We start from the raw sequence: 12,265 nt of genomic DNA on the forward strand, positions 1-12,265 counted from the left end.
CTTTTATGGACCATCGTGGAGAAAATTAACTGAACTTCCCTACAGTGGGAACAAAAGAAGGAAATGGATTTATTATTCCAGTGGTACCCTTGACACAGATACTGAGTAGCTTCATTAAACATTTTGCAGCCCCGAGCATCTTTGATGAACCCTCTACAATAAGCAGAGTCATTTTCCTTATTACAAAACAAACATACAGGTCAGGATTCAGGAGTCATTTACATCTGCTTTGTATTTGAATAACTTATCTCAGTGGGATCTGGGCAGGCACAAATCAAGGCCACATAATCCTAGTCCTTCCCTTTCTCTCCAGAGTCATTACCTTGCAGTTCCACTCTTGGATAACCTCATTTTCACAGACTCAGCATAGCCACAGCCAAATGACTAATACAACCCTTTAACACAAACAACAATAAATCAACTGATTAAATTATAATTTGTCAGACAAATACTATTTAGCTCTTCCCAAAGCTGTTCTGAACCACCTCTCTTGTCTGGCCATGTTCCAGAGGAGCACTGACACTAGATAAAGCTCAGACCTGTGCAGTAAGTTTACATAGGAAAGAAATGCTGAAAACATCTTGTATTTATGATGGGAGATTTCACAGAGATCAGAGTGCATAACATTCCTGACAAGACTGTAATGTCTCTGAAGCCTCCTCAGCATCTCTTCCAAAGACCAGCCTAGCAGAACAAGGTATCAACAGACCCTGAAGCTCCAGACTCGGCAACAAGCCTCAGGAATGAGACATGTTAACCTTGAGAGACACTACAGCAAACTTCTAACAGCTTAGAAAATGGCTATTCCACCCCAATTTCACTTAACAACACACACTTTTTTGACTTACTTCATTGGTTTGAACAATGCTTGTCCATAGTTCTGGAATGTCATGATCAGCTTCAGCTGGGTGCCTCCTGATTTCATCGCTGGGGGAAAAAAACAAAACTGTTTTAAAATGTGACATGTGGATCTACTTAATTCAGCTTCCTTGAAACCAAATCATATCTATTTTGCTCTGTATTAGGTGCAGCACAAAGCAGGGTAATCCTAACTGGACAACAGATTATTAGAGTACAGGGAAGGGCTTTGGGCTGCTGACCAGGACTTAACATGGATTGTACTTCCTGACACATCTTTGTCTTCTTCAACTGGCCACTGTGGGCTCCATAAGCACCCTGACTGAACAGCATGGATAGGAACAGACCATTGGAGTCTTGTTTTCTCCATCTTCAATTGCTCTGGGAGTTCCTTTTAACAAGGGACACACATTGGGAAAGGAGACGGGGTGCTTTCAAAGACATCTGCAGCTGGGATGTACAGTCCAATGCACAGCAGACATCTCCTTAATTAAAAGCACGAGCAGATACTGCAGCAATCTCTGATCTCTGCTGTGATTTTATTAATGGCTGCTGAGCAGTAGAGATATGTAAATTCACCTCCTCTATGCACAATGGATTTGTATCCAGCCCAGCTATTAACTTCAAGGGATCCCAAGGTGGTTCATACATGAGAGTGGAGCTGTGCAGCCTGGCTTGGCTGGGAGGGCAGGAGAGGACACATGGAGGCAGCAAGGACAGTGGCCCACACTGCACACTGAGGGCTATGCTCACCTCCCAGCTGGGAGATAACGGGAATTTAAGACTGATATCTATTCATACCAATCTGAAAAATTTGGACAAAACCACACCAACAGCCAGATTATAGTGTTTCTAAAGTTGGAATGATTTTTCTATATGTATAAGAATTCACAAAAATGCATTTTAATTGATGATAAGGTTACTTAAAAAAAGAAAAACGTACTTTGGCAAACAGCTGCTTTTCTACTGCCTCATTCAAAAGTGCTCTGAATAAATGAAATGACCTATAGCCCAACTCCTTAATGTACCTCTGTGTTGGGAGAGGCAGGGCATGGCTGTCAGGGCTGTGTGGATGAGTCAGGCCTTTAGAGAGGTTTTCTACGAATCATCAGATAATCAATCCCTTTCTTTAGAGTTCTGACAAAACCCATGTCAACTGGAGAACTACATAAATGTCAGGTTATCTTGCTCTGTAAATTTTGGCTTAGAGTTGCCCTTGTTCGACCTATATAGTTTGTATTTTTTTTCTCTAAGTAATGCCATTGGCTGCACATCTTTTTAATTACTCGTCTCTGTGTCTTATCACTGATAGGTCATCAGCTCTCTTTCAGCACTTGTAATCTATACTTTTGCAACAAAATGCTATGCAAATCTGGTTAGAATAATTATACTTCTAGAAAAAAAATCCCTCTTGCCTTGCTGTTTTGCTGATCCCAGCCTTCTCTTGCATTTCCAGTTTATCCCAAAGGAACAAATAAATAATTAGAAATTAAAGGGCATTAAGCAATTTGAATTGACCAGGTAAAGCAGAAGCACGTGGCTTTCATGGATTAAACTCCTTCTCTTGTGCAGAACAGGTCAGTTGTTCTGCACCTGAGGGGAGAAGGAGCACTAGGCTTTTTCATACCCAACCCACAGCCTGAGGGCAATGAGAAGCAGAAATCCTCCAGTCCAAAACCTACGTGTGGTGCCTCGGGACCATCACACCCAGCTGTGCACTCTGGAAACACCCCTGGTGAGTCTGGGCAGCGAGCAGGCAGCTGGAGCTGCCCTGGCCTCATGCCCACAGGGACACACAGGGCAGTCCTGACCACCTTCCCTGCCCAACCACTGCCAAAGGTGCGGGATTTCAAATAAAACATGGAATCACACAATGGCTTGGGTTGGAAGGGACTTTAAATATCAACTAGTCTAACCCCCTGCAATCACAGCAATGCAAAGAAGAAGAAAAAGGGATGTTTCATCACACCCTTTTCTAAGCACAAAGTTTTGGACATGCTAAGGCGACTGGTTTCCCAGAAAGTTGAAGCCACTTGACAGATAATGATTTTGTTAGCAGCCAAACTCCACAGCGAGTATGTCATCACCAGGCAGGGAAACGTATGAAGAAGATTAACAATTCAGAGTAATTCTTCCATGAGACACACAAGCCTGGTTTCCTGTCAGAAGGAATTGAGCTGAAGTAAGACAAAAGCGTCTCCCTCGTCTTTTTGGATCCCTCGTATTGTGTTGCCTTAATTGGTTGCACCCGCAGCCTCCACCCAACACAAATTTTGCTGGCACGTTGCTCCTCCACTGCTGCGAGGAGCAAACTTTGGGCCCCTCCAAGCCAAAGGGTGACACTGGTGGGAATGGTGTCCCATCGTGCTCTCTAGCAGGGCATGCTGGAACCCACGTGCATCATGGAAAACAGCCCGTGCCAGAACTGCACCTCGGTTTCCCGCCCCATCATCCAGACGTGCAGATATTCCCACTTTGTCTGCCCTGCCAGTGCTGCAGATGTGCTGGTCAGGCTGGGGGTGATTCAAGGCCACCCTCCAAATGCAGACTAGTTAGAACCCAACATTGTAATCCCTGCAGAGATGGAAACACCTAAACTGAGACTGTTCTTTTAAACTCAATAAGACCCTTGCTGTACCTGTAAAATAAGCAGGCTTGGGCGAAGTCCAGGGTGCCCGAATTTTGGGGTGGCAATGCCAGAAAAGAGAAGATCTCATTGGAGATGATTCACTCTGACCTCTAGGTCAGATCACTTCCCTTGTCCCGACTTAGCATCACATCTTCATACTGGCTTCCCTCTCATTTCCTGAGCTGTATTCCTCCAGGAACTCATTCTGCTCAGACCTCAGTTAAACACACCTCTCTGGCCATTTTGGCCAAATAACGGGAGCCCTGTCATTTTCCAGGGGTTTCTCCCAAATGAACATTGCTTGCTCATCTGGAGATATCCTTGTACCTTCATCTACTGCCCACAGGAACATTTCTGAGGAATGTATAATACCCAGAAGCAATGGATCCAATTCTCCAAGGAAGTGGATGATGCTACACCATTGCAGTCTGTCACGTCTGATCAGCAGGCTTAGGGATTTTTACTAAGGCCTTGCAACACAAGGCTGTATTGACTCCAAGGGAACCACTAGTCACTCTCTAAATTCACCTTTCTTTTTTTTTTTAAGGTTTTTTAATATACTGTAACATCACAGGTCACAAACAGCTCTGTAAAAGGCTTTATAAACCTGCTAGCTCACAACAGGCACTTCAAATCAAGTCTCATACAGCTCCTGGATGTACTGGCACACTGCTACAAACAAATCCCAATACTATCATTACTTTTCATCTTCAGGCGATTCAAAGCCTCTCTTTTCCCCCAAAGTAGAAGGAAATGGAAAGCAGCATTAACCTTTCCTGTTAACCCCGTGTAAGGGCTCTCGAGTGTGATCAGAAATCTTCCAACTTTAGGAGGCTTTGCAAAAAATTCCCTAAGAAATCTTTTTGCTTGAATGACTGGGATTAGAGTCTTGTCCAAAGATTAGTGAAATTGGTGGGATTCTCTCTGTTTTCTCTGTTAGATTTTGGATCAAGCCTGCAAAAATCCTCACTCCATTTACATCTAGGAGCCTGCTGTCATGACCACATTCCATGTCTGCTACTTCCCCACCTTGTCCCCTCACCAACACAAGTCCTGAATTCCCTCCCTGAGCCAAACACACCAACCAATACAAGGTACCCTACCTATCAGCTCTCAGTCATCTTTTTATAACTGTATGCCACCGGGTTTCTGGCTACCATCCAGTACTAACTCCCAGTAGAGATACAATCCTGCCCAAAGGGATCTGACCCAGAAGAATTTGGAATTTCAATTGTTCTGTCTTTCCAGCTCCTCTGGTTTACTTCATGATAGCCCTGGTCCTACCAGCCTATCTAGACCATATGGTTTTCTGATGGAGAGTGAGAGTCCCAACAGGATCTTTGAACCTTTTCTGATTCTTTTGGTCAGAATCCAACAAACGTTTTAAAATATATTTAATTATGCAGCGCTAATGCCTGAGAAGTGAGATCCAGTCCCAGCTTGGGATGCAATTAACATCTGAAACAGAGGATGTTCAGATCCATTTTGGATTCCTATTTATAGATCAAGCTTAAATCTAACATAAACATGTTGATTGGCTTTAACAAGTAATGCTCTGCCCCAGGCTAGAGACATGGCCCTGTACGAACTGTAAAGAACATATTTCAAAACAAATTCAAGCCCTCATTATCTCTTAATTTGTCCTTGTTCAGTCAGTTCTGCTAACTTGTTTTTAAAGGACTTTCTTGGTTTAGTCAAGAAAGTAAAAGACTTCTGCAGAGGAAGAGATCTGTGAAATTATTCTCAGGCTTTGTTGTACATTTTAAGTCCCCTCCTTTCATCTGGAATTGTACATTAAATCAATCTGCTGACTCTTGGCAGATTCATTGTTTTCTTATACAGTAAATCAATGGTGCTACATTTCATTATGTTTTTCACAAGTTCTCAAAAGCACTTTTTCCTTTCTTTTGGATGAGGTTTTTATACTTTTCTTTAGAACCAGAATTTATGTTCAATATTTAGCGTCTTGTCTTTTTCTTCTCCCCCCCCCTTTTTTTTTTATTTTGCCTGCCTTGAAGCAGAGTCCACCTCGGGTAATAGCAGCATTTATCCCCCGCGTGAGTAATCTCGCACGCTTGCTTTCTAATTACTGCCTGAACAAACTGAAGGCATCAGAGGTTCAGAAATTACCTCAGTCAGGTTATGTTTCCAAACCTTTACAACCAGAGGATTTAAAGAATCAAAAAAATAAACCCTACCTAAACAGAGGAATCACAAAGGCCTATTCTGCTTACAGGCACAGCACAGCTCCTCTGGACAGCAATACAAGCAAGACCAAGCCCATGCTGCCCCTACAAAGCACCATGCCAGAGTTGGTGTTAAGCTGCTGACAGTGCTGCAACAATTATGCACAGACATCTTGTAAATATGCAAGAAAACAGCTAACTATGGTTATTTATGCATGCAATAAACAGTTATGAAAGGCAAAGGAAATGTGCAATTGCCTGTGCATGTACTTCTGAAAACCAGGCTTCAGTGTTCAGTGGAAAAGCAATTCTCTCTAGGCTCCTATTTATGGCAAGAGGAAATTTTCAGTGAATTAAATCAAATTAAGAGTTATCCCTTTATGCTGAACAAAATGAATAGAAAATATATATATACTGATGCAGGGCACAGAATTCATCCTCAGCCCGAGAGCCTGGGTAACCCTGTCCTTTTCCAGGCCAGCTCTAGGTGTCACTGTGGGAGCTGGATGTGATGTTCCTTCCCATCCATGGAATTGTTCCATTTAAACTTTAACATCAAGAAAATGTCACCTTGGTGCTCCCTGCTCTTGGGAATTGCTTCTGTCACCATTTTCATTTTAAAATACCACTGTACGTTTCAGAGTCATGTGAGTGGTTCTAATAGACATGGGAGATCAATCTGGTCACCACTCTCCCCCATAAATAATGCAAGCTGAGCAGAGAAATCACAGTGTGGCCAAGAAGGCTGTTTTGCTGCAGTTTGGATCTAATTACTGTGGGTATCAAGCAAAGCATCTAATTCTATTAGAGCCAAACTAAATCTGAATACTGGGAAGAAACTGGATAAAGCAATATCCCATTTCATCTAATGCATGTAACCCTGTATGTTTAATTGTCCTGCTCGCTAAAAGAAGCCTGAAGACTGGGCAATGTAAAGGTTTCAATTTATTTTATACTCCTAAGCTGATATCTTCCCAGCTGCCTTAGAGGAAAAAAAAAAACAACAAAAAACTCAGCAAAAATGGACCATAAGGAAAAAAACAAGACTAATTAGAAGATATGCAGGAGTTTGCAAAGAATGTAACAGACCTATAAATGTCCTTTGGTCAAATATATTACCCTTTATTAATCAGCTTAAATGCTTTTGAATCCCTGTGCTGCTCTGCAGTAAAGCTGAAAACTGGCAGGGATTACATTAAAACATGTATTTTTAAACACTCAAAGAATTTGGAACATAAGAGATGCTGCATTGTGTAATAAATAATAAAAAAAAGTATATTAGCCTCCAGTCTCATATTAAAAAATGTTAACAATATGTTCTTTCTTTTGTTGCAACCTGACAAAGCTCCCGAACCCCCACAGGGACAGACAATGAATGCTCCCACCAAAATTCAGATCCTGGCATCTCTACATCAACAGAAGTCCCCTTTCCATTTCCATACACTTGATTTTAAACTGGGATTTATGTGTAGGAATCATTCTCTGTCAGTTACCACAGTGGCCAATACCAACACCAAATGTACCTCATGGTTTAATTTATGGAAATTATACTGATTCATTGCTAGAAACCATGGTCTGTGTTTTTGTTAGAGGCCTGAAAGGCCCTACCATGCTTTTAAGAGCCTTGTTCAAACATTAACAGAGACAATCCCAAAGGGAATAGCTAATAGCAACCATAAATCTTCCTCTGTGGTCCCATGGCCCTTTCCCCTCGTTGATCTGAAAGCTCTATCAAAATCAGAATTAATGGAAACCCCATGACACATCCATATGATACATTAGGTGAAACCACGGCCCCAGGGAAGCAAATGGCAAAACTTCCACTTACGTCACCAGGGTCAGGATTTCACTCCTATGTTTTATGAGGATAGTGTTTTGCTGCTAGGATAATTGAAGCACAGACTGGTGAAGCCACATGCCCAGAAGCACAAGTGAAGACCAAGCCCAGATGATCAAGTGAAGAGTGAGGACTAAACTATTATTTCTTGCTCCTACCTCCATTTTTCTCCCACCAGCTTCTATGTCCCTACATCAACCTTAGCCATCCCACTGCTCTGAAGAAGTGACAGACTTCGTGGCTCAAACACTGCCAAGTTTGCTGCAAACACTGCTCTCCTCCTGCACAGACAACACAGCTGAGCTCTGAAGGGTTGAGGAGGTAAGTAGAGATCGATACACTCAGCAGCCATGCAGTACAAAACACTGCTACAGCCAGTGCACTTGGTGCAAGCCTCAAGAGACGGGCCAGGAGATGACTTGGCTGAGCATCACCTCTGCACAGTGCTGAGGACACTGTGCCTGGGCTCTGCTGCTCACTGTGGGGATGGGAAAGGGCACAGACTGCATCTTTCCCTCCTCAATGGATGTGCCCAAAGAGCAACGTCAACATGTGTTACAAAGTGCTGGCTCAATCCCCATTTGCACGTGTCACTAATATTCCAAAAATCACTTGGTATTGAGGGGCGAGGTCAGGAAAGGTGAGGGCTGTATCAAGGAGAAAGCCATCCAGGCCATGTCCATACAGAGACTGCTGCTACCTGCAGTGTCACCTCTGAGCTAGGGAAGGGAAAACACATGGTTTAATTGTCAAACCCAACCTCCTTAATAAATCACTCCAATCCAGAATTTTGGGGACAGAAAAACCAGCACAGGTTAATAAATGAGTCCATGTCTGTCATCTTTCATGAGTTACGTGTCCACTGGATCCTTGAATCCAACACGTGGGATGGCACCTGGATACCACAAAGTGCTGTATTCAAAATGCTGCCCCAGCAGAGCAGCGTGCTGAGCACAGCCACCAGGCAGCAAGATTCATGGAGGCAGAGCTCTCCTGTAGCATCCTGCATTTTACATCTACTCCATCCCAACCAGCTAAATCAGCCCACTCTTGATGACCAAGGATCTCCTTTATTCCTGCTCAGCAGCCACTGTGATTCACACAATGGAAAATGTAAACCTTAGGGCTGCTTGAGCTATTCTTGCCCAGGTCATTTCCTGCTGAAGCTGGGGAAATTTTTGCCTTGCAGGGTTAAAGACCTGCTGACCTCATCCCACAGTGCCAACACACCATCAGCACTTTTACAGAGCTCCTGCTATTTCATCCCTCTGAAAGGGACTTTGCAACTTTGTGGTCAGCACAAGTAACTTCATTTTCTGCGTGGTGGATGGAAACCACTGCCTGTGCTGCAGCTCCCTACCTCTGGAAACCACGGGGTGTGCATTTGTTTAGTATCCCAGGGCTGTCATTTGGGGCTGTGTCATTTTTTTCCCCCCCGTGCAGCTACGCGGCTAAATTCAAGGAGACACACGTTGCCATTAAACAACCCTGGAGAAAAGCCCCGAACTGTGTCACCTTGTTTAACCAGAGCCAAAGGTTGACACGGGCACATCCCCGCCGTGGATTTACAAGCCGAATAAACAGAGCTGAACTCTGCTCAGCAGGAGGCTGGCTCGCCTGGAGCTCCCTGCGCGATGCCCAGGGAAGCTGCAGCTCCGGCAGCCGCAGAGCCCCGCGGTGCCGGATGCTCCCGCGGCCATCACTGCAGGGCTGCAGGTCAGCCGCCTCTCCTTCCTCGGCAACACGAGGCTGTGCCAGACACAGCCTTTTCAATAATAACCAGCCAATAATACAAATCCAGCTCGTGCAAGATGCTATCTGCTTTTTGCCATCCTTTTTTTTTTTTTTTTTTTTAAAATATCGTATTTATTTTAAATAACCGAATAGGGCACTTTCAGCCTGATTGTGACTGAAAGATCTCTGAAGTGAATGGGGTTTGCCTTGCTGGCAGACTTGGCAATTATTCAGGTCATACAGAGCTGGCAATATCTCCTTATGTTTAACAGGGAAAATGAGCAGAGAAGTAAGGAAGCAATGTTGTAGGGACACTAGAGAGAAGCCATGCAAAATATTTATATTCAAACGAGGAGATCCTAAACAAAGAGCAAATAATAATAAACAAATAACATATATCCAAACATACCAACACTGGTTATCTTTTGGGAGACAAGGTCTTGTAGTAAAGCCTCAATTGCAGGATTATGTCTGGAATACAACTCGTACCGATTAATGCCAATGTGGAATTTTAACCAGTTTGGGTAGGAGTCTATGGAGGTTTCTCCTGTTGGCAAAAATTCTTCATGATGATCTTCATTTTGCCTACCACAAAAAAAAAAAAAAAAAAAGAAAAAAAACACAAGACCCAAAAATTGAGGAGAAAGAAATAATGTTACAGTTTGTAACATACATCAAGAAACAGGGTTTTAGAACGTGACAACTTGGAAAGGCAAAGCACTACAGAGGGGAGAGAGGTCCCAGGTTTCTCCCTGCACCAGCTCCATGCCAGGAGCAGGCTCCCACCTGGGGTCAATGGGGAGATGGATTCTCACCTCCACTCATCCTGCCTGACTGAAAGGCCACCAAAGTCAGGAGCAAAACTCAAGAGTGACATCACTGAGTGTTGGCAGAGCCCCTTATACAGCAGAAACACAGAGCTCAAGTTTTACCTTGTGTTTAGCTTGTATCATGTTACACAGAGCTTTTACAGGTCTGACTCAATGGAGAGCATCATCCTGAATCTTTATTTAACAGGGACATGGAGCTGGGAACCCCAAGTCCAGCAGCAACCTGACCTGTGGTACCCAATGCTCCCACTCTCTCTCTTCTTTCTTAAATAGAGAGAATGAGAAGAAACTGGATTGCTCAGAACTGGTTGCAGAAGAACTGGCTGGTTTTCCCCCTTCCCAAGCAGTGGGATATTTCTACAGGAAGGAATTGTTTAATGACTATTACCTTCTAAATTTCATGTTAGTTCTGTGAACTTTGGCTGCAGCCACTATGGAAAATAAGTACAACAGGCAGCTGCATTGTGAACATCAATGATGATTTCACTGTTCACCTACCAAACAGACTATCCCATATTTTCTATCCAGAGTTCTCTGTGTTTACAGTCATCTCCAGATGTTCAGGCATTTGTGACTTTTTTTCCTCTTTTACTCTCAGAGCAACCAGAACTTTTTCAGGTTGTTTCCCTTCACAGTCAGTTAGGATTATTAGATGGAAGAGGCCTGGACAATTCACATGCTCATGGGGCGGAAATCAGAATTATTTATCCTCTCTTTCTAAAGGTTTAGATCATGCTGGCTGCTCTGCAGCTTGACAGAGCTTTTGCACGGTACAATGCAGCTGTTTAAACATTACAATGTCAGTGTGTTTGGAAGAGGGTGCTGTTGTATTAGACAACCCTTTTGATTTTTCAGTCATTGAAATTTCTCAGCATTTCTTAGGAGCCAACAGGGCATACTATTCACAGAGGCAACTGGCTGCTTTGAAGGCTGGAGAGCAGCGGAGGTGTAGGGCACTGGGAATTAATTGAGGATGAAAAATGTAGCACAGATCTGATCCCGAGAGTGGAAATACCTGCCAGGAGGAATGCCTTTGTGGTACTAGACTTTGCTTTTGAGAAAAGTTAATGTATTACTGGTTGGCCTCACTGCTCAGCCCCTTCACCTCTGGATGGGAGACTGGGAAGGTGGGAAGGTGCTGGAGAATAACGCTCACTATGAGCTCACCCTCACACCGTTGTTCTTGCAACATCTGCCTCGGCTACAGCTGGAGATGGGGTAGACGGACCCTTCGGCCCCAGCGCTCCAGCCTTCTCGTGCTCCTGTGTTTATTCTGTATATCATGGCATTTAATTTTTGAAGGAACACGACCGGGCGAGCGTGCGAATGGTTTCCCTTTTTTCCCAGTGACCCCGAGTCGCTCAGTTTAACCCTCTACCCACTCCAAACCAGCCACGACACCGCTCCTCGCCAGTGCCCGGCTAAACCCCGCGCTACCCAACGCAGGGCAGCGACACGGACACCCCCGTATCCTGGGCACAACCGGAGCCCCGTGCGTGTCCCTCCCCCGGGGGCACTCACCACTCGGGCTGCTCGGCCGCCCGCGGGTTGAACCTGATGTCGCTGTTGACATTGAAGGAGCAGGTCGCCGTCGGCCAGCGGGGGCAGGGCGGCCTACAAGGGTGCTCGAAGAGGGCGGCCAGGCGGGGCGGCGGCGGCGCGGCGGCGGGGGGCGGCGGGCGCGGCGCCCCGGGGGCCGATCAGCGCCGCGTCCTCCCCGCCGCCGCCGCCGCCCCCGCGCGTCCGGGCGCCTCCACCGCCGCCGCCCGCTCCGCCGCCGCCCTCCGCGACTGCGAGGAGAGGTTGGAGGCCGGCTCGGCGTGAAGTCCTGCAGGATCGCAGCTGTTTCGCTGGCCGCGCAGCGGCGCGGGCGGCGCGGCGGCGGCGGCGGCGGGCAGGAAGACACCTGGGCCCGGGCCTCAGCGCGCGCAGGCAGATCATGATGTGAGGTTGCGCGACGAGGAACCATCAGGATCAGCACCCGGATTTGCGGACCAGGAGCATTTTCATGGCCGGGGCGGCTGAATGAATTACCGGGGGAAGGGGGAGGGAGGGGAGGCGGCGGCGGAGAGAGCCCGGGCGGGCGCGGGGCTGCCGGGCCCCCCCCGGGGCTCCGGGTTGCTCCTCTCGGGTCGGGAAGCGAGCGATCAAGTCAATAAAGTTACCTCCATAGGCGCCGAGAAATAAACAG

The 12,265-nt window shown here is 45.7% G+C and overlaps 1 protein-coding gene across 1 annotated transcript in view; it reads right to left on the reverse strand.

Moving 5' to 3' along the window:
• Positions 1-12,043, reverse strand: part of FAM20C (FAM20C golgi associated secretory pathway kinase) — a 53,526-nt gene extending 41,483 nt beyond the window's left edge. The window contains 6 exon segments of the mRNA XM_008928140.3: positions 849-927; positions 9,654-9,829; positions 11,596-11,651; positions 11,653-11,690; positions 11,693-11,896; positions 11,899-12,043. Coding sequence (XP_008926388.3) covers positions 849-927; positions 9,654-9,829; positions 11,596-11,651; positions 11,653-11,690; positions 11,693-11,896; positions 11,899-12,043 — 698 coding nt within the window.
• Positions 12,044-12,265: the final 222 nt, after the last annotated feature.

Source organism: Manacus vitellinus, unplaced genomic scaffold (genome assembly GCF_001715985.3).
Source record: "Manacus vitellinus isolate BGI_N305 unplaced genomic scaffold, ASM171598v3 scaffold_12_pilon, whole genome shotgun sequence".
NCBI classification, from domain to species: Eukaryota; Metazoa; Chordata; class Aves; order Passeriformes; family Pipridae; genus Manacus; species Manacus vitellinus.